This window comes from Chionomys nivalis, chromosome 1, assembly GCF_950005125.1.
Source record: "Chionomys nivalis chromosome 1, mChiNiv1.1, whole genome shotgun sequence".
Classification (NCBI taxonomy): domain Eukaryota; kingdom Metazoa; phylum Chordata; class Mammalia; order Rodentia; family Cricetidae; genus Chionomys; species Chionomys nivalis.
In genome coordinates this window covers 19912591-19936464 of record NC_080086.1, presented here as the reverse complement: position 1 = coordinate 19936464, position 23874 = coordinate 19912591, and the positions used below count along the sequence as shown (strand labels likewise).

General features: G+C 37.8%; 1 protein-coding gene across 1 annotated transcript; it reads left to right on the top strand.

Moving 5' to 3' along the window:
* The first annotated feature begins 7463 nt into the window (after positions 1 to 7463).
* On the top strand, positions 7464 to 12970 carry LOC130885628 (natural killer cells antigen CD94-like). Its single transcript, XM_057787292.1, has 5 exons — positions 7464 to 7551; positions 7691 to 7744; positions 9510 to 9661; positions 11095 to 11198; positions 12659 to 12970. The coding sequence occupies exons 1-5, from the start codon at positions 7485 to 7487 to the stop codon at positions 12780 to 12782; spliced, it is 501 nt and encodes a 166-aa protein (XP_057643275.1). The 5' UTR covers positions 7464 to 7484; the 3' UTR covers positions 12783 to 12970.
* Positions 12971 to 23874: the final 10904 nt, after the last annotated feature.

Here is a 23874-nt window from a genome sequence, read left to right as displayed (position 1 = left end):
TCTGAGTCCAGGAGAAGACAGTTAAAGGATCCCATGGAGATAGTGTGTGTTATTTACAGTCCACAGAATGTTTTTTGTTCATTGGGTTATCTTTGTGGTTGGTGTTTATTTTTACTTCCCTTTTATAGGGTAAATATTGTCATGGGCTCAAGTTTGATGTTGTTTCCTGTGGCCATACTTTGCCAGAATCACATCACTGTTGCAGGTCCAATGATAATGGTCAACCACAGCTCCCTTTCAAAGCTCTCTTGTGCCTCTTCTTGCTTCCTGCCTGCATCTACCGCTACATGGTCAGTGACAGTGCTTAAACTCCTTTTAAAACCTTTTGCAGCCAGGTGATGGTGGCGCACACCTTTAATCCCAGCACTCAGGAGGCAGAGGCAGGCAGATCTCTGTGAGTTCGAGACCAGCCTGGTCTACAAGAGCTAGTTCCAGGACAGGCTCCAAAGCCACAGAGAAACCCTGTCTCGAAAAACCAAAATAATAATAATAAATAAATTAACAAATAAATAAATAAATAAAACCTTTTGCAGTAGCCTCTTATTTTCAGTATATAGCATTCCTCCTGTCAATCACCCACTACTTCTCCCCTAGACCACATGGTCACATTATGGCTCAGGCAGGCAAGAGCTGTTATTTTCAGGTGGTGGTATCTCTGTAGTTGGAAATAGTTAGCACTGTACAGTGAGATGTGTCAGGCCTGCCTTTTATGTGCATAGGGTATGACTGAGCTGTTGACTGGAGTCAGATCCAAACAGTGGCTAGGCTCATATCACAATACAGAGAGGTCCTTTAAAAACCTATCTCCAGGCCTGGAGAGACAGTTCAGTGGTTAAGAGTGCTTGCTGCTCTTCTAGAGGAGTTGAGCTCAGTTCCTAGCACCCAAATCTGATGGCTCACAATGGCTAAAATACTAGCCCCAGGGGAATATGATACCCCATTGCCTTCACAAACAACAGTTTTCATGTAGACACACACACATACACACAAATAATTTTAAAGAGTTAGTCTCCAAACTCATTGTAGTCAATGGTAAATGGCCATTGTCTTGAAACCAGGCCTACCAGTTCATGCCTGTAATCTCTGCATTTAGGAGGTTGAGACAATTTCTTGCTCCCCTGAACTTCCTAGTGAGCTTCAGGAAAACCTAATAAAAGTGAAAAAAGAAAGAAACATGCAAAGTGTTCAAGACTCACTCCCCAAGGGAAGCTTAGTGTCCAAAGTCTGTACACTGAGCCCTTTAGAGGGTCTTACTGATTCTTAGTCTTTGGCTGGGGCCTGGTATGCATTTTGTTCTAAGTTAGGGAATCTGTCTCACTGGTCATATTTCCTCTTCCTTCTGTCCAGGTTTCTTGGCAAACAGCTACCCAGAGGGTAACAAGGAAGGCATTTGCTGAAAGAACAAGAAAAAGAATCTCTCCCATCATCCATGGAAGTGCTTGAACTTTGGATGTCAAGAACTGACCAATCAGCCAATCTTGCTGTGATGTTTCACAATGATGACCCAAAGACTCACCCAAACTCACCACAGCTAAACTATTTTCAGCTACCCAGGAGGTGAGGAGCCATAGCTGCAACACACTCAGGAAGTTTTTTATATTTGCTTAGAGATCCTCTGTGGTGTACTAATATAATATTTAGAAAAAGTATACATTAGGGAATGAAATTACAAAACAAGTTGCATAGCTTTTCTAGTCTGGCTTAAACATTCTTATACCCTAAACAACCAAGAAGAATGTGAATATTTTTATTTAAAATATGTTATATTTATGTCGTATTCACCTGGATATTTCCGTGAAGACATCTCTCTTGTATAAAGTAGTCACTTAGACAGGGTCAGATGCTCAGAAGAAACTTCAATATCTGACAATCGTATGCTGTCACTTCTTCTCATCCAGGGTGAGTAAATTATGCCTGAACGGGGTGAAGGCTGCTGCTCTGTTTTCTTCTTACCTTTCTGTGAGAAGAGTGTCTCTGGGTACTTTTAATTCAGTGTGAGTACAGAAACGTGGTAGTGTACTGTGTAATGTCTCTGGTGAGTAACCATGACTAAATCTGCAAACTGACTTGAAAGTGTAAAATGATATTTTTTTTTCATTTGTTAAAAAAAAAAAAACAACAGGATCAAGCTCCCAAAGTATAACTTAAAAATTACTAGGCATCATATCAGAGGTCAAGTAAAAGGTGGTGTTAAATTAGGAAAGCAAGCATTTAAACTGTGTCAAATACTTCCTCATCTGGATGGGAGGTAATGGGTGGCTGTTTTTAAGGTACCTTAAAGAAGTCCAGAAAAAGCTAATGAAAGAACAGCCTTAATAAATTCTTAAAATGTTCTATGGAAGAATTTAATCACAAAAAAGAACTTGGCTGCTTAATTAAAATGATATCAGAATCTTAAACTCCAGGAAGAAAGTTCAGAGATAGGAGGAATTACTTTTTGCTGGGTACATTTGTATTATTCTCTTTACATACAAATACTATTGAGGATCCAACTTTTTCATCAGTAAAAGAATTGAATGTCAAAATACTTTATTAAAAATATATACATTCATATACAAATTTGTATATACATATTCACATAGAGGTACATGTATATTCAAATAAAGCATATGAGTCAAATACTAAAATTAGAATATAATGTATTAAATTCTCCCCATTGAAGCAAATCTTTTACACAAAACTGATAAACATTGGTAAAAATTTTTGTTTACCTTATTTTTCTATAAAAAGCCATTCTTTAGATTAACAAAATATTTAGTAATAACTATTTTCTGTAATATGAATGAAGACATTATATGGTCATGATTAAATATATATACTATTATATGTATAACAGTATATATAATAGTAAACATATATATACTGTTATAAATTAACAGTATATATACTATTGAACTATGTACGGTTTTGTATATATATACACACACACACACACCAATCCACACAAGGTAATGAATGTTTATGAAACTGACAAGATCTGAGTAAATTTTCTGGATTTTACCAATCTCAGTTTTCTGGTTTTTACTTGCATTCTAGCTATGTAAGATCAACAATGGGAAAATAAAGTCCACAGTACAAATGGATTCCCTATACTACTGTTGCTGGTCTTATTTTTGGTTTTTCGAGACAGGGTTTCTCTGTGGCTTTGGAGCCTGTCCTGGAACTAGCTCTGTAGACCAGGCTGGTCTCGAACTCACAGAGATCTGCCTGCCTCTGCCTCCCAAGTCCTGGGATTAAAGGTGTGCGCCACTATCGCCTGGCTGGTCTATTTTTTTTTTTTTAAAACGAAGCTGACAACATTTTTATAGTCTTGATATAATCATGAACTAACATCACTTTCCCATCTTTCATTTTTCAAACCTTCTGTTAGATCTATTCCTAAAGTACAATTCTGTTATATTGTTTAATAAAAGACTTAGCCCACACTGTTTCCAAATAAAAGTTCATGGGAGTCATTCTTAATCCAAGTTTCATTTTTTACACTACAACTATCATACACAGATGTGTGTCCCCTGTTGTTGTCTTTCCCCAACAGAGTAAACTTTCACATGTAGATTAGCGAAAGCCTCCAACAGAAAACTCAATCCTAACAGAAAAACTTAAGCAAGGAAACTCAACGAAGCACCACTGGGTTCATCTGCTTGCAATGCTGTGTGCTTTTTTATCAGCATCTCTTTGAGATGATTATTACCATCCTTTCTTAACAAAGCCAAGCCCCAGGGCTGAAAATGCGACCGTCAACCATGACATTCAAGCCACCCAGAATTTCTTACCCACTGACCACAGGAAGTGTCTTTTTAAACCACTCAGGTACACAGCTGAAGAATGGAGTTTCTAGATGATTTGTGCATAGGAGTAAGCTTGCATTATTTTGGTCAAGGTACACGTCTTTTAAAAACAAGCAAACTAAACTATAATATTGGAAGTCAAGTGAAGGTCCTAAAATACAGAAAAAGAGAAGTGACTAGAAGGCTAAATTGATAGTGAATTCTAAAAATATTCATTTCTTGGTTTGTAGGCAAAATGGGAAATTAGAAAAAAGTCATGTGATTCATTAAAATTTATGATTAATAAAAGTGGATAGTAACATATTTTAAAAGATATCTTTATTTCTGTTAAAATGAAATTGACTTAGTCATGAATAAAATATATTTACTCAACTTTTTTATTGTTTCCTATTTGAACAAAGATATAAATAAATATATTAGTCTAGACTGTCCCTGAACTCTTGATTCTCCCACCTCTACTCCTCCTGTGGGAACAGGTGTGTGCCATCATACATGGCAAAGATCACAGGCCAAAACGTTAGAAATTCTAATTTGAAAATTAGCATAGTCTCATGAAAATATACAATGTGTAAGGATTTTACCAAGCAAACCCCACTAGAGTGGGTTGGATTTTTCATTATAGTGTTTATAAGAGATTTTTCGGCTGGCTAGTCATCTTCCTTTTCAGGAAGCCTCCACAAAGAAGATTGCTTTACAAGCTGGGTGCACTGTGGGAAACACATCTCTTTAGAAGCTATGAAATGAAAACAAATCTCTCCTTTGGAATGCTTCTTACGAAGACATTTTACAGTGTGAGGTGTACGTGTCTAGGAATCGAAAATATCCCACTACTCATATCTTCAGTGGGCATTAGATTCCTTTTCACACCTCTTTCCTCAAGTTTTAAAGATGTTATTAATGTCAGCATTTATTTTGAATTAGTTCTCTGGAAATGGCAGTGGATAAAAGAGTGGGGGGGCAGGGGGAGGAAAATGGAGCATTTGGAAGAATGCATAACTATCTGAAACAGATACAGTAAAACTCAATATCCCATTGATTATCAGTTTGGGTGTTTCTGTAAGTTCTGAGAAATGTTTTAGGTACACAGTTTATTTGTAATATATATAAGGATTGGGGTGGGAGACTGTTAACACAGGCAGAAGAAGGCAGAATATAATTGAGATTGTCCTTTCTCTTAACCAGTTACTTGAAGTAGGTTCTGCGATGATTAAGTGATTCTGAGAAGTGAAACAACTGTGTCTATGTTTTCTTATCTTAAGGTCAGTGTTGCTGAACTATATTAAATTCTGAGTTATGTCCATAAAGGTCAGCCTGATGATAATTAGTCAGCACTGTGGATTGCCATTTGTGGGAGCACCAAGATTTCTAGAAGTTCTAAGAGAAAAAAGAAAAAAGACCAGATGTACAGGGGTTCATTCAGACATTATTTGGTCAGAGTTTACCAAATATTTAATTGAGATGATTGGCGCAGATGAACTGTTTTGAGAGGGGGTAAGTAGGAGGGGCGCCATAGTGTGAAAACAATTTAGTTGCCTGTGTACAGAAAGGAAAGAGACTCAAGTAGAGTTGGTAGTTTAGAAAGACTTAAAGGGAAGGTCAAAAATACGTGTCTGGGGAGTGAGGAAGAGAGAGAGGGAGAGAGGTGGGGATCGAGAGAGCATAATGGTAGTGGATGCTGCTTTCATCCTTTCTGAGTTTGCCTGCTGTGACTGGGTTAACACATCAGGGATCAGAAACACAGAGCAAGACGTGGATATTCCAACCAGTCTGTCCCAAAGGAGAGAAATGCCAACCTAGGAAGTGAGAATACAGGTAGGGCTTGGTTTTAAATAAATTTTTTTGTGAGCTTTGGACTGGCTATTAAGCTTAAGTAGCCTTAGGCAAGTTAACACTATCTCTCTTAGGTTCCTCACTATCCAGTTTGATATCTTCTTTATTAAGCCATCAAAAACAAATATTTTGGCACATAATATGTGCTTTAAAATTTGTTGAACACAAAATCAATAAGTATTTGTTATTATAAAAGTAGAAATTCTGTGTGGAATTTTATAATACTAAGGGAATTTGCCATTGGTTTGTACATCTTGCCTCTATTTTCTGAACAGAGATTTTAGAGACAACTTTGAAGTTCACACACTGAAAAAAGTTCCCTCCCATCTCCTTTCGCTGTAGTGTTTTTTGACAAAGTCACAGAGAGAATTTCCTGTGCTCTGGTTCCTGGGTCACGTTAGAAGCTTGTGGCATTACTGCTCATCCTACTCTGCATCTGCATCTGAATCCAACAGAGGATTCAAGAGCATCACTGCAGCACACTATGTCCCTTCCTCTTTTAAGGCTTAATGTCTCCTCCCCAGCTTCCTGCTGAGCTCTGAGATCCACATCATTCTTAAGCATAAACACATCTCCTCTGAATCAGCCTTGGAGCACCACTTCTCATGGCAGGTACGTGTGTTCCTGTCATAGCAATGATAAAATAATAACCGGAAATGATGACTCACAGATTGAATAATTTCAGAGCCGGCTTTAATAAAATAAAACAGAAAGTACATAATCAGTATTGGATATTTTTAGACTTTCCATGCTTCAATGCTTTCTGCATTCACTGTTTTCTTGATTCCACATTTTGGAATTTAAGTATGACTTTATGAAGCTAAACCTTTGGCAAACTTTTTCTGAGTTAGGGTGTGGTTTTTGTTAAATTTAGAATGAAACTGAAACTAAATTGTTTAACTCATAAGCATCATGTTTCTACTACGGGAATAAAGAATGCCAAGTAATAAGGACACAAGTCTTACAAATTTATAAATTTGCTTTCTGTGTTGTGGCCTCTTCACTGAAACTTCATACTGTTGTTAGTGGCAGCACTTATTTTGGACAATAATCTAATTTTAAGAGAGAGTCATCTAATATGGAAATGTTTCAAGCAGTAAGCAAGTGGCTTTGGATATGAGTTATGGTATTGTTGAGAAAGCAGAAAGTCAAAGGTATCATAAGTCAGAGTGCTGTGAACTGAACTCAGATCCTCAATCCATACATCATTGTGGAACCTCTCACCACACCAGAGTGTTTTCCTGCAGACCACTGCAAGTCACTAGGCTGAGCATGGTCTGCATTCAGACTTGGAGAGAACACATTCAGTGATGGTATTCTCCTGACAAGGAGGGAATATGATAAATGACAGACTCTGATCTTGACACTATTCTGTTAGATTTCTGTCAGGCACTTACTAGCTTTATAACATAAGAAAATAACATTGTGAGCAATCTTTATTTTTTTCATCTCTCTAAAGCAGAATTTTTAAATCCATGATATTGCTGAAAGGAAAAGAATTGTCTGTTTAGCAAGCCCACTAGGCACCATGACTGCTTGTTGATCTATTTAACTGTAGAGAGAAATTTCAATGCAGATTTAAAGAGATAGTGGCAAATGATTCTAATGATGCAGAAAATACGTATGAATAACCACATCAAAGAATAAGGTACATCACATCAAAAGATTGCTATTGGGTGGAGTTCTGAAGCAACGTTTTCATTCCCCAGTGTTTCACTGGAGAGACATCGATACCATCATAAAAAGGATTTGGGTTCTTCCTTTTTTTGAGGACTTCATGTTCTATGTTTGTACTTTACTCTGTTAGTTATTAATCTATATGTTTGATATTTTTCTATAGTTTCTAGGATTAATCTGTGGAGGTTGATGTCTGTGATCTTTGGAATAAAATGTCTTTTGTTGATGGTTACTTTGGGAGTTTTGATGAAAAAGTGTAAGTATTTCTATGCAAATCTATAGAAAAAAATCAAAATTATAATGAACTAATTTAATAATGAATATTTAATTTCTTTAATGTATACTATTTTATTTCATAAATACATGTCAAACTAATCTTTAATCATGTTTTACAGCATTTACTATACAGAGTATTCAACCAACACCTTCTCCAACTACCGTTGAAAAAGGTAGGTTCCATTTTTTTTTCACAAATATAATTAATAGAGAAAAAGGCAGAGTGGTTTACTCTCATGTACAATAGCATGGTTGCACTCAGTAAAGTTGTCTCATTGTATTGTGCTGCAGTCTAAGGAAAACAAAATTACACTGAATTGTGTGTGTTAGCCTACTTAAGAAGTACTTTAAGTAGATACTACATAAGGAAGATATTTATTTTTTCTTCATAGTTTTAGAAGTTTTGGTCTGTAGTCAGTTGGGCTTGTCAGTCTTGTACCTATGCCAAGACAATGCATCATGGTGGAAGCATGTGTGAGTGCAGAGCATTTCATGTAATGGCTAGAAGTCAAAGAGAGGAAGACAAATAGGAGGGTCTCCATTCTTCATTCAAAGCCTATTTATGTACTCTGAATAAGAACTACTATATTCTACACCTAAAGGGCTGTATGACTTCCTCATTGCACCAAGCTGGGTACCATTTTTCTCATGGATGGGCTCTGGGAAAGATTCCAGGTATAACGTCTAGCAAAACATTTTTGTAAATTTTACAAAAAGAGAAGATACAGTCTGAAATGGCAGATACATGTTTCTTAAGGAGTGCTCATGAATAATTAATAAATAGAGTTAAATGACAATAAACATTGTAGAAAATCTCATTTTTGTTTGTCAGTAACCTTTCCTTTCATATTCTTTCCTCTCTTGAACTTCTGTGATTCAGAATACAATGTAGGTATCTCTGTAATTATAAACATTACTTACTCTCAAGAAAAAGCCTTCAACTCTATTTTAATATTAATTTTCAAATGCTTCTCAAGTTTGTAACTTTCTGATCATACAGTTAACTTCTCTTATTTGAATTTAGAATGATTTATGTGGTGAAGATTTGAGTGCTTACTATGTGTCATGATGTTTATTACAAAGGAAGAGAGATGTTGAGGAGACACTGTCAGCCATAATCTTTTGATCAGTCTTCAAGCTATTTAGTTTATTTATCCTTATTTTTTAATGTTTTTTTCTTTTTTTTATTTATTAAAAATTTCCACCTCTTTCCATCCTCCCATTTCCCTCCTACTTCCTTCACTCCCCATCCTCCTCACTCTCCAGTCCTAAGAGAACTCAGGGTGCCATGCCCCATGGGAAGTCCAAGGCCCTCCCCATCCAGGTCTAGGAAGGTATGCATCCAAACAGACTAGGCTCCCAAAAAGCCAGTACATGCAAGAATTCTTTCAAAGTACTGTATCCTTCTCTGACTCAGGGAATTGGTAGGGGACTCCCCTGTAAGCCAGTTTCATCTTAGTAGTCTTGTGTTCACAACAATGCTCAGCTGTGGGTACCTCCTCAAAGTCATCTTCTGACTACCACTCCATCCTGTTCTCTGCTACCTGCTGGATTTCCTTTTCCTTTTCACTCATTATCTTTAAACATAACTAGGGATGGAAAATTATTTAATTTTGAATATACTTTTAGAATGTCCTCTCCACGAAGCAGAGTATTTGGATTAATAGTACCAAAATGTGGTGTGTATAACATATTCTGAAAGAGTACTTGGAGAAAAAAATGAATAGTTAGCAAATATTTTTTTTGGAGTATGTTTTTTTTTTCTCCTTGTAGTCTTTATTACACATAGAGCACAAGATATTACAGATTTTTTTTTCAGGCAGTTGTAGTAGGGCTGAGGATGCAAAATGCAGCTTTCTAAGAACCAAGCAAATATTTTTTGAATATCAAGTAACATCAAAGAAGTTGGAATCTGTAATGATGTGTTTTGTCTTTTAGTTTCTGAATGCTGTACTTGCCTAGAAAAGTGGGTTGGATATCAATGTAACTGTTACTTCATTTCCAAAGAAGAAAAGTCTTGGGAAGAGAGCAGAGATTTCTGCGCTGCTAAGAATTCCAGTCTTCTTCATCTCAAAACCAGAAATGAAATGGCATGTACTTCACTCTTGTTTCTTACATTCTTTCTTACCTATGAACGTGTGCTGCCCAGCTAAGCTGAGCACTCTGATAGAAGTCTTTATCACCAAGTAGACTGTGATGGTTCCTGAGATCCTCAGTTTGTTATACCTTGAAATAGTCTTAGAAAGTCTACTAAAATAAGCTTCAAAGATTTGTAGTAGGGGGTAATTTTTGAATAAATTAGGAGCTAATGTGCAGCTCCCCAAACTTTTTTAGAATTGGTAGGCTTTTAACTTTCTAGAATTAGTAGGCTTTTAACTTTCACAAGAGAACCACCAGAGGAACTTTTAATTATTATTTGTTGGAACAGAATACTTAATCTCTTTCATGTGTTATATGACTTTTTGCCATCTTTCTGGAATGTAATGTAGAACCAACAATGGATCATATGAACATAAAATTACTTAGATTATGATTGTTGTTATCATGTGTTTCATAGAGTAGTAAACCTAGGTAATGACATGCCAAACAAATACTCTACCACTGTGCCATATTCCCAACCTGGATGTAGTGGGGAGAGCCTTGGACTTTCCACAGGGTGGGGTGCCTTGGCCTCTCTTAAGATTAGAGGGAAGTGGGGAGGAGTGTGGGAGGAGGGAGTGGGAGGAGAGGAGGAAGTGGGAATTTGGATTGGTATTTATTAAAGTAATAAAATAAAATAATATTAAAAAATGTTTTGCTGTGTGTTTGAGACAGAGGGATATATCTCTGACTTACCTTTAAACTCTCAAACAAAGTGAAACTCTGCTTCAGTCTCTTGAGCACCAGGGATTACAGGCCTGAATCACCAGGCTCCTCTTGGAAATCACTTAATTTTTATGAAGAAATTCTCACACTCTCCATGGTCTGCTCAGATTAAAGAGGTTATAAGTATGAGGGTTATCTCTCAAGATGTTCTCACTGGGGTCGCATTTGATCATCGATCTTACTAAAGCAGGTTGATGCACCATGGAGTCTCATGCTCTTTATGACAATTTTCAAGTTTTAAGAAGCAAGATTTTGTAGTGTTTTTCCACATGAGTCATTTACCCCAAAGGCAAATAAAAATTTTAAAGCATGTGACTATGCCTCCCAAATCAGAAGTTCAAAAAGATTTCAATTTGAGGTTTTTTTTTCCCAAATGCCTTTTATTTTTTATTTATTTATTTATTTATTTATTTATTTATTTATTTATTTTTGGGTTTTTTGAGACAGGGTTTCTCTGTGGTTTTGGAGCCTGTCCTGGAACTAGCTCTTGTAGACCAGGCTGGTCTCGAACTCACAGAGATCCGCCTGCCTCTGCCTCCCAAGTGCTGGGATTAAAGGCGTGCGCCACCACCGCCCGGCTCTGAATGCCTTTTAAAATGGGTGTTGATCTCAGAGTACATTCAGACTTGGTTATCTTGTTCTTTCTGCCTCTAAGCAGAATTTTATGAGCTCCAGTCAAACCTATTTCTGGATTGGAATGCATTATCATGAAGAACGGGATGCCTGGCTATGGGAGGATGACTCAAGCCCTTCAAAAGATCTGTAAGTTTCTGGCTATTGAGGAAGGTTTGCAGGCCCGCAGCTCCCACTACATTGGGGACATATTTTTATGGATATATTCTAGCTATGGGGACTGAAAAATCACTGCCAGATACTCAGAAGTTCAAATATGTTGTGCGGAGCCTGAGAATATATAAAAAAGCCAAAGGGCAAACAGGATTGGTCCACTCATAACATTCAAGTTCACGTTCAGGTAACATCAAAGTTGTATACCTGAGACCCTAAAAAAATTTTCTTTGCTGTCTTTTCCTTGCTGTAAGATAATAGAAAACACCGGATGTGTCCATGCGTGCTCAGGTGGTCTCAGATACAGGCATGTCCAGAGAACACAACAGGCTCATTTTTGCTCTTCTAATGAATTCCACTATTTTTCTTATCAACAACTATTTTCTGTGAAAGTGTTTTTCTTGGATCTCATTCTCATTCACAAGCATGAAATCTAAAGACTTATACAGTGACTAAGTTTATGTCCTTTCCTCATAGCTTAGGTCAATTCATAGATTTTCTCTCGTGCAGTGTAATCTTATTGCAGTTTTCCTTCTCTCAACTCCTTCCAGATCCTTGCTCCTTCTCAAAAAAAAAAAAAAAAAAAAAACAAACAAACAAAAAAAACCCAAAAAACAAAACAAAACAAAAAAAACAAAACAAAACTATATGAACCACAATTAACCACAATTAAGAGCAGACCTAATGCCTAGCAGTTGTTGACCAACACGAAGCAGCACAAAATGAGTTCAGTGGTAGAGAGATTTTGTTGCTGTTGTTTGTTTGTTTCATAATGTCTTGTCAGCGTACTTTTTTCTAACCTTTCAGAATTTTTGTGTACATACTATGTTTCCCACCTTGTTTTTCTGGGTTTTCTGTATGTACTAATGTGTGTCTCAGCATCTATATATGCCTCTCCTGCTTTTGCTTTGGTTCTTTTTTTTGGTCATACTTCTTAACCAAATAGGGAAGACCAACATATTATCAAAAACATTTCTGGCCAGACATGGTGGCACACACCTTTAATGTTAGCACTAGACAGACAGAGGCAGAGATATGTCTTTGAGTTCCAGGCTGGACTGCTCTGTGAGTTCCAGGTCAACTAAAGCTATATCCCAAAACCTTGTCACAAAACAAACAAACAAAAAAGCAACCCAGGCATTTGTGAAAGAGGTGAAAAGGCAACAAAGAAACAAATAACAAAAGCACACCTGGAATACATTCTCTGGTCTTAGTGCTGTGGCCAGTGAGTAATCAACTGAGTTTTATGCAATGCTGTACTTCAGAGCAGTGAAAGTTTGCTGTAAGGCAACAAAACAATACCAAATACACAAACCCCCAAATCACTTGGTTAGTAAGTATCTCACACAAATGTTATTGCACATTCTGAGCTGATAAAAATTACCTTAAACATCCTTACTGTTTTTCAAATGTTAACTTTTTTTTCTTCATTACAGATTTCCAGAGTTCTCATATAACAAGACAAAGAACTGCATTGTATATATCCCAAGCAAAACTATTTCCATCGAACCCTGTAAAAATAAAAACCATTTCATCTGTAAGCAACTGCTACTTAAATAGTTCTTAAGGCAATGGGTATAGACAAGAGAGGTCCAGGATTAGTTCAATATTACTTAACTCTCACAATATTACTACCTTTTCATCCTGAGTTGGTAGAATGTTTCTGCATGCTATCATTTTCATACATTTGAACCCAAATATTTTATGCTTGTTGGATTTTTCACACCTGTGCATAAAATTAGGATGAATCAAGGTAGAAAGTTTTTATAAATATTTTGATTTAATGCATGCTCGATATGCAATATAATTTAATCCACATTCTTGTAAAGTTTTCTTGGAAACAGAATAAAATTTATTCCAAACCAAGTCATATGTATCCACGTGGTTTTAGTGTTTATATCAGAACTGAATTGAACCTGGAGATGAGTTTGAGAGACACAATCACTTCATGACAGTAATTCTCGTCAACCATGAGCCTGGGAGTGGGTTTTTTCATGTCTTTTTTCCTTCATAAGTTCTTCATATTTTAAGGTTTTGGTTATAGAAGTCTTACATATACTTAGGTTTATTTCTATTTTTTCAAACTATTGTTAATAAGTTTGTTTTTCTGATTTATCAAGAAATCACAATTTCTTTATGAATATTTAGAAAAGCTACTGAATCTTTTTTGATTTTGAGTCTTGTTGAATGTTGAAGATGTTTCTTACATTCAAGAATTTTCTGGTTGGGTGCACCCCTCATGGTCCTGACTTCCTTGTTCATGTTCTCTCTCCTTCTGCTCCTCATTATAACCTTGGGAGCTCAGTCCGGTGCTCCAGTGTGGGTCTCTGTCTCTATCTCCATCCATCGCTAGATGAAGGTTCTATGGCGATATGCAAGATATTCATCAGTATGATTATAGGATAGGTTCATTTCAGGTTCCCTATCCTCAGGTGCCCCAATGAACTAACTGGGGACATTGCCCTGGGCTTCTGGTAGCCATTCCAGGTTCAAGTCTCTTGCCAACCCTTAGGTGGCTCCCTTAACTAAGGTATGAGTTTCCCTGCTCCCCCATCCAACCTTCCTTTACCCCCAATCACCCCGATTCCCCCAGTTCCCCTCATCCTCTCCTTCACACTTTTCTCTCCCCATCTCCCCTCATCCCCATCCCACCCCACCCCCCAAGATTCCCATTTTTTGCCCATCAATCTTGTCTATTTCCCATAGTTGGGAGGATATCTATATGTTTTTCCTTGGGTTTACCCTCTTGTTTAGCATCTTTAGGATCACAAATTATAGACTCAGTGGCCCCTATCCACTTATTAAAATTAAAGTTGGTTTTGTTTTTGTTTCCTTTAAACCATAATGCTAGGAATAACTCTCTGATGTGTCATTGAACTAAATATGTGAAAATCTCCTTTTGTCTGCAAGATGTAATTATCTTAAAAAAAAAAGAAAAGAAGAAAAAAAAATAAAATTAGGAAAAAACCCAAAAAAAAAGAGAATTTTCTGATGATATTTTTAGTGTCTTTTAAGAACAGAAGCATGCCATCTGCAAATTAACATGATTTGACTTATTCTTTTTCTAAGCACAAACCTTTTATTTATTTTTCTTCGCCTACCTCTAAGACTTCAAGCACTACATTAAGAAGTAGAGACCCTTGTCCCATCCCTGATGTTAGAGGAAACAATGTCAATTTATCTCCACTTACTGTTATTTTGGCTGAAGGTTTGTCATGTATTAAGCCATGTATTATACTGACGTATGCTCCTGATATTTCTGATTTATCAAAGGTTTGAATTGCCATAAGAAGCTGAACTTTGTCAAAAGGCCTTTTCTGCATCTATACAATTGATAAAAAATAACCTGCAAAAAATTATAGACAATTTGATTTTAGTGTGTGCTCTGAAAGTTGAGTGTGTTTTGTGACAAATGACAAGATCTGCACCAATGCTGCACTGGGAAATTTCCTTCCATGTTACATCCAGGTTGATAAGTATGGCCAAAGCAACTGAGCAGAAGGAGAGGTTGTCAATTCTTAGGCTAGAGCACCAGACAACACTAGATACTTTCCTTTCTTTAACCTCGGTTGATCTGGGAGAACCTAGATTGAGCACCATTAGCAGCTCTGCTGAGCAGCCTGTGTAAGGCAGAAAGACTTTAGGGCAGTCTGCAAGGATTGACGTCTGCTTTCATTATCTATGTAACGAGCAAGCCTTCTTTGCAAGTACTCTGTAGCCCAAATCAAACTTTCAAATGACCCTAGCCCAGTCAGGGTCTTGGTGACAATTTCATGACTTGGTCACTTCCAGTAGGACTAGGAAAATGGGTCAGATATTAATTCCCTTTGCACCTCATTAGCATGTTTCTGGTGGTGTCAGCTAAATATAACTTATTTAGAATAAGTGGCTATAAAGATACAAATAGAAAAATCAAAGTAACTGTATACCACCAATCACATCTAAACAACCAACTAAGCCAGTCATAAACCTAAAATCAGCAGTCATACTTCAGTAAGTTAGCAAATTAATCAAATTATATGAACCAAATCAAATAATAGAGACTTACACGAATAGTAACTAGTTAAGGAGATGTAAGAGATGTAAAGCTACACTTTCAGCATGAATAGGACAAGAATATTTAGAAGTAAATTTTTAAAAAGCTTTTAGAAACTTATGCAAAAACCTTACTGAAAGATGAAAAAGTATACAAGAATATAATGATATTTATTTTTGAATGTTTTCAAATTTATTTATTCAAATTTATTTCAAAGAAATTCAAAAATTTATTATTTTTTAAGGAAATGAACCATTCCCAATAGAAACCTAGTGACATATTCGATGGAGATGAGCAATTTGACATGGATAATATGTAAAAATAACCAGAGAGCAGCATGGGTATGGGAGAGGTGTCCTCCCCACTCCTGCCTATCAACACCAGAGGCATGTGGAAGATCTGGCCCTGAGGTCATATGAATGCCCCCCCCCCCCAAGCTGCAGCACAAGGGAAAATAGGACCTGAACCTAGGCAGAACAAAAGAACCAACCCTGTTGGAGGAGGTATGTGTGAACTAGCCAGTTGTGAGTATGGGAGAACTGTTCCCATTACTTATCTCTCATGTGGTGACATGAGCTGGGAAGAGATGCTCTCTCCCATCCTCCCATCCCTTAATCCACCAACACCCATCAATCCCTAAACAGGTGGGAGAGCTGGCCCTGAGATCTTAGAAAGGGGAAACCTGTTCTTACCTCTCATTAGCTGCAGCACTTGGGAGAGTGACCCCTACACCATGCCTGGGCAATACAGTAGAGCTGACGCTGAAAGAGCAAGTGTGGGAGAACTGTAGGAGGGAGAGAGAGCTGCCTGTTGGTTCCTGGCCACTTAGTCCCGAAATAAACACACAGAAACTGTATTATCTAAATTAATGTTTTGCCCATTAGCTCTAACTTCTTATTGGCTAACTCTTACATATTATTTTAACATATCTCTATTAATCTGTGCATCACCACGAGGTCGTGGCTTACCAGCAAAGTTTCAGCACATCTGTCTCTCGTGGTGGCTCCATGACTTCTCTCTTACTCTGCTTCCTTTCTCCCAGGATACAGCCTAACTTTTCCTGCCCAGTTCTGTTCTGCTCTTGCCATAGGCTCAAAGCTGTTCTTTATTCATTAACCAATAAAAGCAACACAGAAACAGAAGGACCTCCCACTCCAGAGAACTGACCCTGAGGGCATGAAAGAAGGAGAACTGTCCTTTCCCCCTTTTTGTCATTGCAAGGTGTGCAGTAGCCAAGATAATGCAGGAGACCTCACCTTGGTGGTGAGCACAAGGGAGAGCTCATGGAATGACCAACTCTGCTACTACCAAGGACCAGAACCAGGGTTTTGAGGTGACCCACCCTAACATCTGTGACCTGTTGGAGAACATGAAGGGACTGTTCCTGAAGACTCAAAGTTGTAGGGTCTTCACAACACAGGGCAAAAACAGGACATCCAAGAGGAGTTACAGTCAGGGCCCAGCTTTGCTAGGTAACAGAAAACAGTGGCCTCAAACCAGAACAATGACCCTCTAATGCACACTTCCAAGTATAGACATGTGGACAATAGAGTTTACTGTGTCACACTACAGCTTCCATGATGAGATTGATTCCCCCATTTTCTTTTCTTTTTTTCTCTTAAATTATATTATATTATATTTTTTAGAGGGGTGGTTGCAAGGGCATAGGGTGAATAAGAAGGGACAGGGAAATAAACGGGATGGAAATGCATGATGTCAAAGACAGGAAGAATAAACAAAAGGAAAAATTTTAAAAAAGTCACAGAGACTAAACAGACTGAAAAGTTACAACTGTGACAAGCAATAGTATCTTGTATTTGCAAGTATTAAAATAGAGGGACCAAGGGAAGAGGCTATAAAAGCCCCAAATAGTCTGGACTTCATATACAACAAAGATGCATAGACTGTGTACATGACTAAATAAAAAAAAAAAAGACAGTGTTAGCTTTTCTAATCTATGAGCAAGTGTTCTCAATCCTTTATTTATGTTGCTAATTTCTCAACACATACCTCTAGTTTTGGCAAAGATGACTTAGACTCTTTTTCATGCATTTGTCAGTATTTGAGATAATTGGAAATAGACTTTACACATTTTTATTTCCCAAAGATTTGCCAACATGAAATTAAAAGGTATTTCTAATCCTGAAAAGTGAGAATGGTAGTACCACTTGATATTTCTTTGAAAATTTTACCTAACAAAGTGAGAAAATTTTAATATTATAAACCTAAAATAGAATGAAACCAACTGTATGTTTGTATGTGTGTGTTTGTGCGCGCACGTGTGTGTGTGTATGTGTGTGTGTGGTTCAATCATTTCTCACAAATTACTATGCACATTATAGTTGCGGTAGTTTGAATGTAATTGGCCCCAATAAGATCATAGGGAGTGTCACTATTTGAAGGCATGGCTTTTGTTGACAGAGGTTTTCTGTCCTGCCTAGTTCCCATAGTCGTTAAGTCCCAAAGAGATCACACAGAGGTCTACATTAGTTATAAACTGATTGGCCCATTAGCTCAGGCTTCTTATTAACTCTTATAACTTATATTAGCCCATTATTCTTGTCTATGCTAGCCACATGGCTTGGTACCTTATTCAGCGAGGTAGTCACATCTTTCTTCTTCTGTGTCTGGGACACGGAGTGCAGAAGGAACTTCCTTCTTCCCAGAATTCTCTTGTTCTTGTTGACCTGCCTCTATTTCCTGTCTGGTTGTCCTGCCTATACTTCTTGCCTGGCTACTGGCCAATCAGCATTTATTTAAAAATATAATTGACAGAATACAGACCATTGTCCCACATCAGGCTTTGTTAGAGTAGGTATGATCTTGTTTGAGGAAGTGTGTCAATTTGGAGGTGGCTTTGAGGTCTTATATATGCTCAAGCCATGTACAATGAGACAGCCCACTTTCTGTTGCCTTCTGATCAAGATGTAGCCAGCACCATGTCTGCCTGCACTCTGCCATGATGATGAAGGACTGAACCTCAGAAACTGTAAGTGAGCCACCCCAATAAAATGTTTTCTTTTATAAGTGATAATCATGCTCATGGTTTCTCTCTACAGCAATAGATATCCAAGCAAAAATAATAGTTTACCAACAAATCACTCTACCTTGAAAAAAAAAGTTCATCTTCTTAGTTCTGTCATATAATCTTATCTGTTTCATAGCAAATGCTTATTTACTGACTTTGCTCTTTCTTAGACTCTTCAGAAAAAGTCTGATGATGCTTTATAATGCACACTAACTTATCACAGTGTCAGACAGCCTCAGAATTACAGAGATCCTCCAGCTTTAGTCTTCTTCTGAAGTGCTGGCATTGCAGGCATAAGCCACAATTTCCAACTCTGAACAAATATTTTTCAATGTCTTATTTAGTCGGTGCCACTAACTTGAGCACGTGAATCACTCATGTCTTTGCATCTGTCCACACAGTTAAACAAAACTCTGCCCTTTGTATGATATAAATTTTGGTTATATTGTGTAGCAAAGGGAAAATAGTAACCAAATTTATAACTGTGTTTCCAATCATAATTTCATAAATGTTTCAAAAAACCTAGGAATTGGCATAAAAGACATTGATATGATTGAAATGAATACAAGGTGAGTTCAGGCACTGCTTTTTTTTTTTTTTACATCGGTTGGCATGTTATTAGAGATCTGAGGAATATAAATCTTGGAGCCATCAAGATGGCTCAATTCATAAAAACTCTTGCTACTAAACCTAATAACACGAGTCCAGTCTCTGGAGCCCATATGCTGGAAGGAAAGAACTGACTTCTATAGGTTGTCTCTGCCATCTTCATGCTGACTGTGGTATGTGTGCTCCTGCCAATACAATATATAAAATGTAAAAGAAGAAGAAGGAGAAGAAGAAGAGGAGGAGAAGAAGAAAACCAAGAAGAACAAGACATTACAAAAGAGAGATTATGTCCTGCCAGATTTTGAAGCAAATTTTTGCATGGTCTAATGATAAATTGCTAGTATTGCTAATGCTAATCTTTAGTCTGCAGTATTGAATTTAGGAGAAAGTTCATGAAGCAAGTCATTTATCTAATTACTTGCCTTTCCTGAGTACATTTCTGTTTTATGCTTCTTATATACTTCACATATCTATCGAATTTTCTCCTATGGTCATACTGATTGCCACTCTTTTTGTTTCAGTCCTTAAAGCATTAGTCCTTCCTTTTCTGTTCCCTGTCTAGAATATCTCCGGCTCCTCTCCATCTGATTTTCAAGGCTTTTTTGGGGGGCTCTGTCTTGATGGGTGCAACCTGTTTCTTGGATGAGGTCCCTGCCCCCATCTCTGTGGCTTCTGCCTGGTATCAGTGAGATCTCACATGTGAAGTAATTTCCTGTTTGCCAGTTGAGGTCTTCTACTTTATACCACTGTGGCGTCCAGGTCACAAGATGGTTTCCTGCTTCACTTCTAGAAGCTAATGTTGTTAACTATTATCAAAGTGGAGTATGGACAGCCTGGGACTCTGTTTTTCCCTGAGAGAAGCTGAACTCCTTTTCCCATGCCTAGAACAAATGGGGTAAGGCTCCAAAGTGGTGTAGAGCAGTCAGCATGTTTGGATGTTTTGACACTGGCTGCTTGTCTTTACATTTGTCCTAGAATCGGACACTTGATGGGTTTGTGTCTGTTCCCAAAGAGAAACAAATCACCATCCTTTACTCAGGAAAAATTCAGGGGAGGAAAACATTGGAGTTCTCAGGTACCAACTGGATAAATATATTTTCTTTCTGAAGCCATCTTGTTTCTCTTCATTGTTTCTGATCTCTCCTGGGCTATTGCTTATTTTTATGAAACAGGGTCTCACTATGTATCCTTGACTGGTTTTAAACTCACTATATTAACTGACTGGCCTCGAAACTATAGAAACCTGCTTGCTCCTGTCTCACGAGTGCTGGGATTAAAGGCATGTGCTGCTACACATGGCATCTCCTGGATTTTCATTTCTGACAATTTCTTTGTATGTTAAGAACAACAGGTCTGATTGGTGAGCATTCTAAGGAAAAGAAGAAGGAGAAGCAGTAGGAGGAGGCAGAAAAGGAGGAAGAGGAAGAAGAGAAGGAGGAGGAGAAGGAGGAGGAGGAGGAGGAGGAGGAGGAGGAGGAGGAGGAGAAGGAGAAGGAGAAGGAGAAGGAGAAGAAGAAGAAGAAGAAGAAGAAGAAGAAGAAGAAGAAGAAGAAGAAGAAGAAGAAGAAGAAGAAGAAGAAGAAGCAGCTAAGTAACAGACATCTTTGTTCTTCCCATAGCACTGTGTGGAGGATTCTGAGATAAAGGCCCAAAGTATTATCAACACAGGCAGATCAAGATAGCCAGGATAGATACTGCAGAATCCCATTCACCCTTTCTCTGTTTCTCTTTCCTGCTGTTATAAGCACTTTGAAGAAAGATGTTAACTCATTAGACTTCTGTTCTTGTGGGTGTGCTAATGCTTCAATAAAGTCGCTTCCATTACTGGTCTCTGAGAGACTTTAAATTTTTTAAATTATTTTTTTAAAAAGAAAACAAGCTATCTTTTTTCATTTTACATACCAATCCCAGTTCCTACTCCTCCCATTCCCTTCACCTACCCCTCCCCTTCTCCCCAAGTCCACTCCTCAGAGAGGGTAATGCACAATGCTTTGAGGAAGTTCCAAGGCCCTCCCTACTATATCTAGGCTAAGCAATGTATCCATCCAAAGAGAACTGGTTCCAAAAAAGTTACTAGAAGCAGAAGGGATAAATCCTGATACCACCACCAGTGGACCCACAGTCTGTCCCAGCTATCCAACTGTCACCCACATTCAGAGAGACTAGTTAGGACCTGCGTTGTTTCCTTTCCTGTCCAGCTGGAGGAGGTGAGCATCCATTATTAGCTCAGATAAACTGTTTCACTGGGTGTCCCCATCATGGTCTTGACCTCTTTGCTCATTTTCTCACTCCTCCCACTCTTCATCTGGACTTTGAAAGCTCAGTCCAGTGCTCTGCTGTGGGTTTCTGCCTCTGTTTCCATCAGTTGCTGGATGAAGATTCTATAGTGACTTCCTAAATCTAGAGCTGAGTTCTGTCCATCAGTACTCCTGGAAGTGGGGCTTTTTTCACTCAGACCTTAGCAGGCCCTGCACCTCTTTGATAGACAGAGGACATATATGATCAGGGTCAATTCTATTCCAATCCTTCCATAGAACAGTGGTGGGAACTCAAGAGAAACTCATTGTCAAGTGAATGCTTTGTCTCTTGATCTGGAGCTACAAGAAGTCCTAAATTTCAAGGCAGCTTCTTCACATAGTATTGGAAATTTGGGTAAAGATTTAAACTGCTTTAATTATTGTGCAATATTCCTCTACACTGGGTGAAGATGTGTCACCATTTAATAAAGAGTTAAATGGCTATTAGCTAGTCAGGAACAGGCTAGACAAGACCTCTGGGGACAGAAAGGTCTCTGGAAAGAGAAAGGAGGAGTTGCCAGCAAGACAGAGAGGAAGCAGAAAGGTGCATGCAGAGTAAAGATAACCATGTAAAAAATATAGAATGAAATCATGGGTTAATTTAAGTTAAAAGAACTAGTTAGGAACAAGAACAAGTTAAGGCCAAGGTTTCATAATTAATAATGTCTCTAGGTCATTACTGGGGAACCAATGATCCTGTAGAAAAGTACCGACTACATCTCATGGCAACTGCCTTCATGCCTGTGACTCACTTGTCTGGAGAGCTTATCTATTCAAACATAACCACAGTGTGTTAAGTTGGCTTTCCCCCAGCCACAGTGGAATCTGTTTACAATTCAAAATTACCTCAACTTCCTGACCAAGTATAACACTCTCTGCATGAAACTGGAGGTGACTACTACAGAAATATCAAGTAATTTTCTAAGCACATCATGAAGTATATCTAAATACTTTATTCATTTTTCTCATGTTTTCTTCATTAAAATGTCTTTTTAAAACCCCTAGTTCTGGTAAAGTTACTGACACTGCTATCAGAACAAAATTTCACTCCTCTATAGCCTATTTATCAGCCTTCCTTGCACGCTAGTCTGGCTTTTATGTTTGATGGCTGTCTAAATTGAGTACTGGGAAGTAACAGGGATTTTATTGGTCACTTTTTGGATCTTCAAATTGAATACAGTGTCTGGAACATTTGAACACCCTATTTTTTTCTCTTGTGAGTTTAAGATTGACTTTTGTTAACTATTCAACGAAATAGAATACAACCCCTCGCCTGGGTCAACTGGATCCTAAGATACTGCTGCTAGCTAATAATTGACCTTAGTCTCCAGTATCCCTGTTTTGTAATTCCTGTTTTACTTTTCAGGCTATGTGTGAAAAATTGTTAAGGGGCGAGTTGAAATTATTTTCTTTAAAAAAAACCAGGTGGCTCTATTGCACAATGGATTCACACTAGACTCGTAAAATGAAGTGTTGCAGGTAGACTCTTCTTTACCTTGAACTTCAGACTCATTCTACTGTACATATTGTTAGCTAGACGTTGGGCTGTAAGCTTAAATGAAGGCTCTTGTGTGGCTGCAGATGCTTCATGGAGGATTGTATCCACCAAAGATAGCAAGGATCCTTGCTGCTACTCTCTAAAGTATGGGTCTTATTTGTTATTCCTTGCATAAACTTGTGGCCTTTGGGGATATTCCTCATTCAGGTGATACCTAAGCTAAATCTCATGTTTTTAATGATTCAGAAAAAAAAAAATTTAAATCAGACATCTAAGGCTCCTCACGTTTGCTATAACCTCTTAGAAAGCCAGGTCCTATGGTTGCTTTTCTGTTGCTATTTCCCATTTTACTTATGTATGACATTCTATAGAATTATTTTTACCTGTGTATTGATTTAGAATGTTTTCTATGCTGCAAAATATTTAACAACAATATCATAAAACTTTCTACTTTTAGATTTATTCTTATTTTCTGTGCGAGTGCTGTCTTCATGCTGGTATGTACACCATGTGCTGCAGGTGGATCCTTTGGAACTGGAGTCACAGATGGTGTGAGCTCTCAGGTAGGTGATGAGAATGTCACCCAGTGCTTTTCACTTCTGAGCTCACTTCCCCAGCACTCCTTTTTAAATGACAGTAAGACCTAATATCTGGCTCTCTTCCTCTCTGGTTTCAGCTTTTTTGGGGGTACTATTATAAACTACCAGACAAGTTGTAAACAGCAGAAATCCATTTCTCACAATTATGAAGCCTAGAAATCTAAGATCAGGGTAACGGCATCTGTTGGGTTTGGTGAGGGGTACCTTATAGGTCATATATCAGAAGTTTCCTGTATTCTCTTGTGGCCAAAAGAAGAGAGAGAAGACTTTGTGGATGTTTTCCTAAGAGACGATCCCACACACAAAGCTTCACTCCTGTGATTTAAAACATTATGTTCCAATGCTTGTCTACTAGTATTGAAATAATACCAAGAGTTGAATTTCAAATATGAAGTTTGGATGTGCACAAACATTCAGTGTATAACATTATACCTAATGGTCCCAGAAATTCGCTTTCTCACTCATTCCATCTTAACTCCTTCCAGCATCACCTTTCAAACTTCAGATCCAAGGACTCATCTAAATTTGACCCAAGTCAGACACAAATCAGACAGTCAACCTTCTTTTCTACTTGTCACTTGTAAA